This window comes from Dermacentor andersoni, chromosome 5, assembly GCF_023375885.2.
Source record: "Dermacentor andersoni chromosome 5, qqDerAnde1_hic_scaffold, whole genome shotgun sequence".
Classification (NCBI taxonomy): Eukaryota; Metazoa; Arthropoda; class Arachnida; order Ixodida; family Ixodidae; genus Dermacentor; species Dermacentor andersoni.
Window position 1 is genome coordinate 10,550,450 of NC_092818.1, and position 13,376 is coordinate 10,563,825.

Here is a 13,376-nt window from a genome sequence, read left to right on the forward strand (position 1 = left end):
AACCAAGCACTCACCGCAGACACAGCACCACGTCGCAAAGTCCGTCTCACCGCTGTCAGCCAGTTGTGAGGATTGGGAGGTCAATCTTCCCGCTCGTAACCAGTTGTCAAGATTGCAGTCGGGCATGAATTAGATGGTAGCTGGCCCATGCCGCCGTCAACTAGTTTATCCACGCTCAGGATGTTGTTGAAGGGAAAGACTGCTTCTCATCGAGAGCAAGGAATATGGGTTTATTTAGAGTATCTACATAAGGAAGTTGCAGTTCATCAGTCTAGCATGGCTGCGAGAGAAAGTACCCTGAGCAGCCGCACAACGGCGGTTTATAAACACTCGGTCCTCCCTCGATCCCTAGGTGAGGGAAACGTTCGACCAGTAGACGAGCCGCCTCTTTGCGGGAGGGCTTACACACACACTACCGCACCGGTTTCACGGACCCCACCGAGGCCAGACGGTCTTCGCAGAACTCGGGGCTTACTTCAGGAACAGTGCGTGGGAAGGGGCCTCCAACTACGTTCCCTCGGGACCTCCCTTGCTCACAGCAGACCGGGTCGGCGGTGGCGTGTTCCGTCACAAAGCCTGGTTCGTCGAACTCATCTCGGCAATCCCGCCACGCAGAGTGGCGGACGCGGCGCATTGTCCTTGGTACACAGTAGACTTAGTGACGCCGTGTGACTAGAGTATGACGGTGGCTTTCCAGGAAAAGTCGACGCCGCTGTCGCAACTGCCTGGCAAAACTTGCACCTCAGCGGGCCGTTCTTAACACCATGCATTTTTATTCTCCGTGAACAGAAACTATCATCATCAATGGCTCATAACCCCGTAAGCATTCATACAACCGTACGCAAGCAAAAAATACAATGGCTCATAGTCCCGTAAGGCAACGACTACAAGCACTCAGCAAAGTGAAGTGAACAGTGCCTAAATTCTTTCTAATCACGCACACAGCTTATACGAAACAGCGTGTCGAAAACTGTCTTCTTCAATGGCTCATACCACCGTGAGCAATGGCTCATAGTCCCCTGATCAATGGCTCATACCCCCGTAAGTAAGCAAAAAATGCGATCACTCATAGTCCCGCAAGGTTCATGGCTACTGACTTTGCATGAATTAGCTTGCATGAACCTTTGCAAGGTTCATGACATTACCCCTGTTGTCGGTGATTTCAAGGTGGATGTGTCGGTACCGACAAGGGTACTTCGTGCTCCCCAATTTAGGGTGGGGGAGAGTGAGCTATGAGTACATAAGAACGCTGCTAGGGACAGCAGTCGCTGCCCTGATGAAGACGAATCCCGTTGCCGAAACGTTGGCTACAGCAATGGTTCCATTTTCGACCAGCACTCATCATTTGCAGCCTACATCTTCCTGTGAGCTTTTGTAACGTTCAGATGAGGACTAACAATGCCACTCCCATTCTATACATGCTAAAAACATCGTCGTTAAAGGTGAATTTTGTAGCTGATAACGAAACATCGCCTACAAGTCTAAGCAACACACAAGCTTGCTACCGGAACGCAAAGCAGTCGAGCAATGGAGTGTAAGCAACACGTATGAGAGAGCTAAGGTGAAATGAGTTTCTAGGCAAGTAATGAAATCATTTCGTTAAAAAGATTCAGTGACTAATGACAAGGCGGTACAAAATGTTCGAGTCTGACAGGTTGCGAAGAAACCGCGATATCTCAAATTGCTCAGTAGGGCAGTAGATCGGTCAAATCCAAACTGCATTTCGGCCTCGTTTTAATGACTGTAAGGGGCATGTGCATTCAATCCTTCATTTGCCACTATCAAGACATATCACTAGCACTGGGCACACCTTTCAGTGCTTTAGGACAACGCTTATAGAAAAATAAGTTTCCCTTGTCTCCTTGTAAGTGTAAGTGCAGAACGCACTTACAATTACGTAAGAGACTTTCTATCAAATCGAAAGGCCTTCCTGTCGGTCGGAGACATTCGGTCGGAGGAACTCTCCCTCGGCAGCACGGGCACGCCGCAGGGCTCTGTCATTTCCGTAATACTGTTCAATCTGGTTATGCTCGGATTAGCACAAGAACTACAAAAACTCGACGGCATTGAACACACCATATACGCCGATGACATTACATTCTGGGCTGCAAAGGGCAGTGACGGCCAAATCGAAACTGCCCTACAAGACGCCATTGACGTCGTAGAAAATTATCTTGAAGGCACGGGACTCCGCTGTTCCTCTGAAAAGTCGGAGCCTTTCCTATACCGCCCCACACTATGTGGACGCCCCCCGCGGGGCTCCACGAATAAACGCCAATACGAGGAAATAAAGCTCAACCTGAGGGATGGCATACCTATACCCGTGGTCCCTAGCATCCGCGTTCTTGGTATGACCATAGAAGCCAACGGAGCTAACTCTACGGCTATCTCCAAGATCCTTCGACAGACCGCTAATACATCCAGACTGCTGAAACGAGTGACCAACCGGTGAGAGGGTCTGAAGGAAGAAAGCCTCATCCGCATTGTCCAATCTTTTATCGTCTGTCACATTACTTACGTTGCGCCCTTTCTCGACTGGTGCAAAGCTGAAAAGACTAAACTGGACATCATCATCAGAGGAGCCTATAAGCAGGACTTAGGACTACCCAACCACACTAGCACGGAACTTCTACTACAATTAGGCATCCACCACACGCTAGACGAGTTAATCGAAGCCCAACGTCGATCTCAACTAGAGCGGCTTACCCTCACGGAAACGGGCCGCAGCATTCTAAACAAGCTTAATATAACCTACCACCGTCAACATGGAGACAAACACCCAATACCACGCGACATTCAGCAATGGATACACGCCGACCCTATTCCGAAAAACATGCACCCAGACTGCAACAAAGAACGCAGGAAGGCACGAGCTACCTCACTCATCAAAGCTTATGCCAACACCGCGGACGTCACCTTCGTCGACGCAGCTGAGTACCAAGATGGACGGCGCTTTGCGGCGGTTACCACAGCAGGCGGCTTGCTCCGACATGCTGCCAGCATCATTACCAAAAATGCCGAGATTTGGCCGAGGAAGTGGCCATGGCCCTGGCCACTCTTGACCCAGCCTGTCACACCATACTGAGTGGTTCTCGCGCAGCAATCAACAACTACATCAAAGGTCGTATTTCTCATCAATCACTCCGTATCTTACGACAAGCTCCGCATTCGTCTGAAAATCAAATCGCCCTCGTCTGGATCCCAGCACACGCCGGCGTTGTCCAACCGCACCTCACCAACCTCAACGAGGTTACACACTCCGTAGCACGAGGACTAGTCAACCGTGCCGGAGACGGTGCAGGTGCACCCGCAGGACGCGACCGCCTTACAAGATACAACGACCTTGTGAAGTCATTTTACCTCGCACGAAGAACCTTCCCCACCCCTCACCACAAGTTAAACAGGGCACAGGCAACCACCCTTCGCCTGTTACAGACGAATACATACCCCTCCCTCACGCTATCACACTATATACCCCGACATCTACCCGAGCCAGACGTGCAAGGTCTGTAAAACTGAATCGGCAACACTGCCCCACATGCTATGGGAGTGCAAACATCAATTCCAAGACCTTAATCCCGTGACCCTCTCGTCGAGATGGCACGCCGCCCTGCGCAGATCCCATCTAGACGACCAACTCTGGGCGACCCAGCAGGCCTACGAAGCGGCGAAGAGGCAAGACCTCGAGGTCCCATCGTGGGAGGCCTAGGCCCAGCCGACTGAACTGCTGGTGCTCATTAAAGTTCACTCTCTCTCTCTCTCTCTCTTATCTCCTTTCTTTTTATGGGTAGCCATCACTCGCACACAGAACATTTTACCATGTTTATTCTTTTTCACATATCGTCAGAACCCGCGGTTGGTTCATAATTGTTCATTGGTCGTGCCATGAGGATTCTCTAATATCCAAGGCACAGCAAGAAAAAGGCGAAGAAGCAATGCCTGAATCTCTTCACCGGTAAATTCAATAAACGCCCTTTATGCGATGCCATTGTCCCTTACCCGCGGACAGAGCAGAGCGAGTAAGTTTTCCTAGGGCTTTTTTCAAACATTTTGTGCTTTGGGTTTTACCTAAAGATCCATTTTATGTAATTTTAATTTGTTTCATGCCCGCTATCGCACAGTAGGCACGTGATTTCGGCCCCGCCTTTTTTTTATGTTTATTTCGTACCAGGACAGCGAGCGACGACATCAGAGAGGGCAGCATGGCCCCGTTTTCAGCTACGAGGCGCCCAGCGTTCGCCGACGAGAAGGGCCCGCGGGTGGCGCTCGTGGCCAGCGAACCGAGCGATGCAAGGTGGCAGCACGCGACGTGAACACGGCCCCTTGCGAGACGCCGCTTCTCGTCGACGAGGAGGCGTGTCGTGTCGGATGTCGCTGTTGTCGCGAGCAGGAGCACAACCGGCTGCGACGCGACGCTGCACTGACGGGCGGCATGGCTCGCCGATCCAGGCTGCACAGGGTGAGTAGCGACCGGCCACTGATGCGACAAACTCGTCGCACTAGTCTAGAAACTTCAACCGAAAACAGGAAAAACGCCAGCCGGTCAGCGCGGCCCGCATGATCGTCGGCAGGCCTCCGAGATACGATGCTGTGCACTGGTAGCACCCGAGGGAGGTTCTTCGTTTCGTTTCGTGAATCTCTTGAACGTAGCCTCTCGATATATTGACAGACACGATGGTTAGCAAGGGAACGATTAGAACACGTGTATTTGATATAGCCATACTTGGAAAAGAAGCCCTTTTTCTTCTTCCTTGCTCTCTGACGTATAACACGCAAGGCTGCGTTAGAAACGGGGTCTTTAAGACTCTGTTTCCATCGTTATTGTGATTATTAACCCCGTATTTCAAGCAGTGATATCAATACACGCACCTGCAAAGACAGTAGTTTTCACCCGGTTCGACTCCGTGAGCACCGATGCGCCATTTAATTGACGAATGACTTCCTTCAAATGTGTGCCATCTCTGCGTGTGATCGCAGTTGCTTCCAATCTACGTCATTCTCCAGAGTTATCTTTTATGCCTACCTCGTTTACTGTATACAGGATGTGTTGGAGCGGAGTACTGTCCAAAGACGGTTTGTTTCAGTACACACACAATACAGACGGGGTTGGGCGCAAGGACAAACAACCGAATGAATATTTTGTTGGCTCGTGTACTGCGTATATTGTGTAACCTTGAATATTTTAGCGCTTGTGAGGAATTTTAAAAAAGAGAGGGGGGGGGTACGCGTGTGTACATGGGGTGGTGTTGTTATTGTTTGTGCTTCGCAGCGACTAGAAGAACCTAAACTAACTCGTTTCCTCCGGCTGCATATGTTATCATCATCATTATCATAATTGGTGAACCCCTAAAGGCTCGGGTATTACATAAGGGCCGAGCATACATGGTGTATCGTGCAGACTACGCATGCATCGCACGTATCGGCCTGAACTGACTGACAGCACGAAGATTACGGCAACACGTGCCTGTGAATGCCGACGACTATATATACCCTGGGTGTTTCCTGAATAAACGTTCTTTTCATTCTTGGATTCCGTCCAAACGATACATGGTGTCCGCAGTGGGATCGCTGGATGAACGTAACCATTCAGAGCAATGGAGCTAGTCAAGCCACCGGAGCATCTGCAACATTCCGGATCATCCGACAACATCGCGAAGAATTGGAACCTGTTCATCCAGAAGTTCGAACTGTTCCTACAAGCGACAGCATCTACGAAAGAACCAAGGTCAGAAGCTGTCAAGGCTGCGCTGCTGCTGAGTGTTGGTGGCGACGATGCACTTGAGGTTTTTAACAACTTCACCTTTCTGGAGGCGGAACGCAAGCATGATTACACGACGGTCGTGCGGAAGTTTAAAGAGTACTGTGAAGAACAGCAAAACGAAGTCTACGAGAGGTACATTTTCCGGTCAAGAACCCAGGACGAAGCGGAGCCCTTTGAGCATTTCCTGCGCGACTTGCGAAAGCTGTCCCGAAGCTGCAACTTGGCTGAATTAACCGAGTCAATGATCCGCGACCAGGTTGTATTCGGTGTACATAACCCCAAGTTGCGGGAGAAGCTCATCAAAGTAAAGGACCTGACGCTAGCCAAGACAGAACAAATCTTCAAAGCTGCTGAACTGTCCAGCCAGCAGAACGAGGCATGGGCTCAGGCAGAAAAACAGGTCGCGTCGGTAAAGAAGCGTCCGTTTAAATGCATAAAATGCAACCGCTCGCATGAACGTAGTAGGTGTCCGGCGTTCGGGAAGACGTGTTTTGTATGTGGTGGCGCCAATCGTTTAGCAGCGTGTTGCAAGAAAGGGTCTGCAGTAGGCGAAGTGGTCAACGTGCAGGACACTTTCGACATCCTTGATGTAAAAACTTGCAGTGTGAGAAACTCGACGGACTGGATCGTAAACGCTAAAGTGGCCGGCCAGGATGCCTTCTTGAAAGTAGACACAGGCTCCCAAGCTAACTTACTGCCTTACTCGGCCTATCGGAAGTGCAAAGGGATGCAAAGTTTGAAGCCGAGCAGTTCCATTCTGCGGTCATATAGCGGGGACGCCATCAGACACTTCGGTGTTGCGTCGTTACCAGTCTCCATAAAAGATCAAGCTCGGAGTTTCGACTTCTTCATAGTCAAAAAAGGCAACCAGGCAATACTAGGACTATCTGCAAGTGAGGCGCTCGGACTGGTCGCGAGGTCGGTGGATGCAGTAAACGCAAGCGCTGCCGACGGAATACTGCAGGAATTTCCTCAACTCTTTCAAGGAACAGGCTGTGTTTCCCGCCAGTATCGGATGGTGTTACCCACTGGTTCGATACCTGTAGTCAAGGCAGCGCGGCGCGTACCCTTGTCATTACAAGAACCACTGCGGGAGGAGCTGGACCGCATGGAACGGGGCGCCATCATCGCGAAAGTGACAGAACCAACGGACTGGGTGAGCCCGCTTGTTATTGTACGTAAAAAGGACGGCACACTACGTTTATGCACTGATCCTAGGCATATCAATGAATGCCTGAAACGTGAGCACTATCACGTGCCTAAACGTGAAGACATTCAGGCTGAGCTCGCCGGCGCTCAATATTTTTCCCGCCTCGATGCGAATTCAGGTTTCTACCAAATTCTTTTGGATGACGCCACATCAAAAATATGCACATTCGGCATGCCCTTCGGTCGCTACCGCTTTCTGAGGCTGCCCTTCGGTATCGCCTCAGCTCCTGAAGTCTTTCAAAAGACATTGAGCGAAATTTTTGACAGGGCTCCGGGGGTGCGTGTATATGTAGATGACGTTCTTGTCTGGGGCGTCACTAAAGAAGAACATGACACACGCCTTCGGAATGTATTGCAACTGGCAAAAAACATTGGCTTAACTTTTAACGCAAGCAAGTGCAAGTTCGGGCTTACTGAAGACTTTTTGGGTGATGCCATCAGCCGAGACGGAATAAGGCCAAATGCCACACTGAGCATGTCCCTTTAAGAAATGTCGCAACCAACGGACAAAGCTGCAGTGCACAGAATGTTAGGTGTTGCCAATTACTTTGGGAAATACATTCAGAATCTGGCAGAAAAGACGCTACTTTTGCGCACTCTCATCAAAAAGGACACCAAGTTTGAATGGTCGGACAACCACGCAAATTAATGGACAGCCTTCTGCACATGGCTCAGCAGCGCACCTGTGTTGGCTGTTTTCGATGCTGCCAGGGAAACGAAAATTTCTTCTGACGCTTCTAAAAGTGGACTAGGCGCTGCACTTCTACAGCTTCACGGAGACAGCTGGCGGCCTGTTGCGTATGCATCACGCATTATGAATGAGACTGAGCAACCATATTCGCAAATTGAAAAAGAGGCAATGGGCGTAACGTTCGGGTGTGGAAAATTTCACCACTTCGCATACGGGCATAAGACAATCATAGAGACCGACCATTGACGACTGCTAGCCATTGCATCCAAAGGAATCGGTGACATGCCGCCGCGTCTTCAGCGTTTCTTCATGCGATTACTGAACTACGACTATGTGCTTGAATTTGTACCAGGGAAGCAACTGCTGCTGGCCGACATGCTCTCAAGGTCGACGCCTATCAACCACCCAGGGGACACGAGTGGCTCGACAGAAGAAATAGAGGTTCACACAATTGGTGCAGTCTAAGACCTGGTAAGCAGAAAAACTCTCGACCGCTTAATTGCCGCAACTGCAAGTGACCCGGAGTTACAAAAAGTGATGCGCTACATCCGCGGCAGCGGCAATCTTGATGGCTGCATGAAACCTTTTGCTACTGAGCTGTCACTAATAGAGGGAGTGGTACTAAAAGGAACCAAAGTAGTTGTTCCAAATTCGATGAGGGACGAAATACTTCAACGTATACACGAAGGGCACTTGGGCATAAACAAATGCAAAGCACGAGCCCGACGATTAGTGTTTTGGCCCGGAATGAATGCAGATATTGAAACTATGTTGAAAAGTTGAGCCGTCTGCCGAAAGTACGCATACAGGCATCCAAGCGAGCCTTTTATGCTTAGACCAACGCCGGGTCACGCTTGGTACAGAGTCGGCGTTGATATCTTTCAGCATGGGGGAAGCTCGTACTTGTGCGTGTTCGATGCGCAGTCAAACTTCCCGGAAGTGGGAAAAACTGGGCGACACCACGTCGAGCACGATCATTGCCAAACTGAGCTGCATTTTTGCGCGATATGGAATCCCAGTCGAAGTATGCAGTGGCAACGGCCCCCAGTTCGCGTCTCACGAGTTTGCCACCTTTGCGTAAATAAATCAATTCATCTGTTTATAGCACCATTTCGGGCAGGCGAAGTAACACAGAACTTGTGCTGACTATGAATAAATAAAATATATTAAATACGGATTAAATAAATCGAGGTACCTTAAACGGCGAAGCTAAAATGACTGTTAGTAAGTGTCGAAACACTGAAGGTTTACGTTCCGCTCTTCAATACCTACCGGCACAAAAAGATCTATTGAAAGCTTTTGTTGAACCTTGAAGATGCTGAAGACTGAGAAAGTTTAAGCGACAGCGTGACATCATTCTTGATTGTACTAGCTTGTTTCTCCTTTCGTCACACCCAGCCATAAGGTTTCTAGATTATCGTGAAAGAAGTGTTAATTGTATGTACGAAACAAAAGGTAATCGCCCTGTTAATAGCATTGCGCTTTTCCGCCAGTAATCGCGAGATTAACACACACACACAAAACTTAGAGCCATTCCACTCTGTGAAGGTGGATGACCAGCGAAGCGGTATATAACCATAAAGAATATAAAATAAAACAACAAAGCAATATTGCACAAATAAGCGTTTTTTATGTTTATTTATATTATCTTGTGACCACAGTAATCATTACTTGGTGGTTGCTATGATGGACGGCCATGGGCTCTGTGACGACACTGGAGATCCTCTCAGCGAGCGCTAGGTCTATGCACGACCACATAATCCCCGAGGCCAGGAATGATAGCTGTAATCTTTGTGGGGCGAGAGGGACCCTCGACCACATAATATGGGAATGTCCGTACTCTCCCGGGGGAACGCACAATATAGGTAGTAGAGACACCTGGGAGACCCTGCTGCACAGCTGGGACTATGGCGAACCACATGTTCCCCGAAGCCAGGACTGATAGCTGTAATCTTTGTGGGGCGAGAGGGACCCTCGACCACATAATATGGGAATGTCCGTACTCTCCCGGGGGAACACACAATATAAGTAGCAGAGACACCTGGGAGACCCTGCTGCGCAGCTCGGACTCTGAGCTCCAGCTCCGACTCGTCCAACTGGCTGAAGAGGCTGCTGGGACCCAAGACCTCCCAGTCTGCATCTGAGGCGGCGGCACTCGCCCCCTGACCTGCGTGTCGGGGGGTGTGTAGATCACCTTATTCGTTGGAAAATAAAGTTTATTCTATCTATGCACGACCGATGGCGCGTCGTGGATACCTTGGTCTTGGTGTAATTAACATTGAAAGCCGAACCTTCCCAAGAGAAACGCCAAGAACCACTTTCCGTCGGGGAAAGAAAGATGGACGTTAATGTCACCCACAGTATTGAGGGGATTGGGGTCCACGAGGAGAATCCACCCAAATGTGTCGTTCATAAATTATTCAACATCTCACTTTGACGTTCCGGGATGAATGTATACGGTGGGGACAACGATTCCGTCTCCAGTCTGTACGTTGACAGCACTGAGATTGAACCATCAATGGCCACACAATCGGCCGTGATATTGATCCCTCGTCTCCGAGCAGCATGCGCGAAGGGCTTGGCTTTTATCTGAGCCAGACGGCTAGTATGTGGCACGTGAAATTTCACCCAAATGTGGACTGCATCGCGCGCGTCGCGTTCCCTGTGCTTGACCTATCGAAGTACACCGACTGCACCATACACGAGTCCGTCCTTCACGTCCATGTTCAACGTGACCATGTAGGGCTTGCCCCGAGCAAGCAGTATCGTATGGGGTAAATTGCTCATTTCGAGATGCGTCATACCGACCACCTTGGCGTTGTCGGACACACTCGTTGTCGGACCGGTATCCCAGGAAGACATCGACTGCTCTAGCCTCGTGTGCGTCTCCAACACCCTGTAGGGCAACATCGGTGTTGAACGCATCGATGTACTCATTTGAGTAGAAAAATCGCACCGCACCGGGCGCGACGACAAAGGCTCACTCGGTGATGACGAACGGGCACTCGATGACGCCCATGATCCACCTCTTCCCATCCCCAGCCGTCGTGAGGATAGCCGAGAACGCGGCGTCCTTTTGAACGCGACGTATCTTCTGCATATTATACTTCCACCCCACTCGTATACTCTATCTATTAAGGTCCTCAATTATTTGTTGTCTCTCGTCCCCAGTGTTGCTGAACAGAACAATGTCGTCTGCAAATCGAAGGTTGCCGTTGATCCTTACTCCTAAGCCTTCCCAGTTTAATAACTTGAATACTTCTGCCAAGCACGCAGTGAATACCATTGGAGAGATTGTGTCTCCTTGTCTGACTTCTTTCTTTAGAGGTATCTTCTTACTTTTCTTGTAGAGAATTGAGGTAGCTGTGGAATCTCTGTATATACTTTCCAAGATAGTTACGTAATCGTCCCGTACTCCTTCATAACGTAATGCATCTATGACTGCTGGCATCTCGATTGAACCAAATGCCTTTTCGTAATGTATGAACGCCGTATAGAGAGGATGATTGTACTCTGCGGATTTCTCGGTTACCTGATTGATGAAATAACGCAATAACGGCCACCACGCAATAACGGCCCGAGACTCTTTCTAAGTGTCTGGAAAGGGTCGGCATGCATAGGAACCGTGGACGGACTGACGGACGGACGGACGTCCGTCCTAAGGATGGATGGATGGATGGATGGATGGACGGAGGGACGGACGGACGGACGGACGGACGGATGTTATGAGCGTTCCCTTTGGAAAGGGGCGGTGGGTTGCGCCACCAAGCTCTTGCTGTTATATTGCCTGATGTCCTACCTAGGTTAAAAAAGAAAGAAAAAGAAAGAAATCCACGATGAACTCCCGCAACCAAATTTTCTGATCCTCTATTGTGAACTTTGTTTTTGTACGCCTCCGTTTTCTGCTGTATTTTTTTTTTTGTCGTTTTCCTACTTTTCTTTCACTCATCTTCGAATCGCCTCTTACTAATCTCTATTGCGGACATGTTTACTTTCCCCCTGCTCTCGCCGAGCACAAGCTCTTCAAGGAGGCCAGTGGTGCCTAAATCGACCGCTGGGCAGATATGTTCACATTATAATAAAACGTGCTCCATCGTTTCCCTAGCTTTACCGCAGAAACCACATGCTTCTTTTTCCTTCTTATATCTCGCTTTATACGTGCGTGTTCTAAGGCAACTGATCTCCCTTCAAAAAGTAATGAGCTTCCCTTTGAGATATCATAAGCTGTTTCTTTCCAGATTTCGTTTTTCATCTAAAGTAGTTACTCATGCTAGCGTTTCTTTCCATTGCCGCCACTCATAAGATTATTTCTGCCTCTCTGAAGTTCCGCTTGACATTATTTGTCGCTGTGTTGCTCACCCTAAAGGTCGCATACTTGCTCGTAAGCTTCCTAGTTCTTTTCCTCCACTGTGAATCAATGTTTTTCCTGTAGAGATACCTCAACACTATCGCTGCTCATTCACTTTCTTCCATATTCCTCAGTCGTTCTTCCTAATCAATTTTACTGTGAGTTTCTAACACTTCAAAACTTGTCCAGCCTATATCACCCTGCACAGCTTCATTTGTAGCCTTCCCGTGAGCGCCCACAGACATTTGGGTGTCATCGAGTCCTGATTGTACCCATGATTTCAAGCAAACAACCACATTTCCAAAAGTAAGTCTTCGAACCATTAAACATTTCCACATACCCCGGAACACATTGTACCTATCGTATCCCCATAACGCTGTGTGTCTATATGGCTATATTTCTCTTCCTCTTTGCTGTTATAGCTTTCTCCTGTGTTTCCATATATCTATTGTCTTCGTTTATCCATAGACCAAGGTATTTATTTTCTTTTACTAGAGGTATTTCCTGGCCCTGTATTGCCACTGTCTGTTCACTGTTTTCATTGAATACCATAACACCTGATTTCCTAACACTAAATTTCAAACTTAAATTGTTGCCTTCCTGTCCACGGATATTAGCCAGACGTTGCAAATCACTTTGCTTATTAGCTAGCAACACAATGTCGTCCGCATAAAATAAACCTGGGAGTTGCTGCTCTACTACTGTGCCTGCCTGTTTGTATGAGAGATTAAAACCAATATCACTTCCCTCTAGCACCCTTTCTATCTCCACCATGTACATCATAAACAGCAGTGGAGATAAAGGGCATCCCTGCCTCAGTCCTTTGTTGATATCAGCAGTAAACAGTATTTTCTAGGTAAATCTCTCACAAAAGCAGCATACAATCATCGCCTAAGCCTTCCCCTTTGAGAGTATCCCACAGAATGTTGCTGTCTACGTTGCCGTGCGCTCCTCTAATGTCTAAAAAAAGTCACATATAATGGTCTCCTTTCTACTCATTTCAGTACACTGAGTAAGGAGAAACAAGCTATCATCCAGGCGACTACCAGTCCTGAAGCCATTCTGAAGTTCTCCCCTCAATGCTATTATTCTCTGCCTATGCTTGCAGCATTAATTTAATTTCCTGCATTGCTAACCTGTATATTACCGATGTAATGGTCAATGGTCTATATGAGTGATTTTTGTCTTTTCCCCCTTACCTTTATAAATTAAATTCATTCTACTTTGTCGCCAACTGTCTGGTGTTCGTTTTTTCTACTGCTTTCACCAGAGCGTTCTTACTTTTCGGTCCTAGTTCATTAATCAGCCTAACGGGAACCTCGTCTAGCCTGGTGGCTGTGCGCTTAGGAATTTTCTCTTCCGCATTC

The 13,376-nt window shown here is 48.6% G+C and overlaps 1 protein-coding gene across 1 annotated transcript in view; it reads left to right on the forward strand.

Annotated features, from left to right (window-relative positions):
• Nucleotides 1-4,373: 4,373 nt before the first annotated feature.
• Nucleotides 4,374-13,376, forward strand: part of pyd (zonula occludens-like protein polychaetoid) — a 298,483-nt gene continuing 289,480 nt past the window's right edge. Inside the window, exon 1 of the mRNA XM_055070109.2 lies at nucleotides 4,374-4,459. Coding sequence (XP_054926084.1) covers nucleotides 4,433-4,459 — 27 coding nt within the window. The 5' untranslated portion in view covers nucleotides 4,374-4,432. The remainder of the gene's footprint in view (nucleotides 4,460-13,376) is intronic.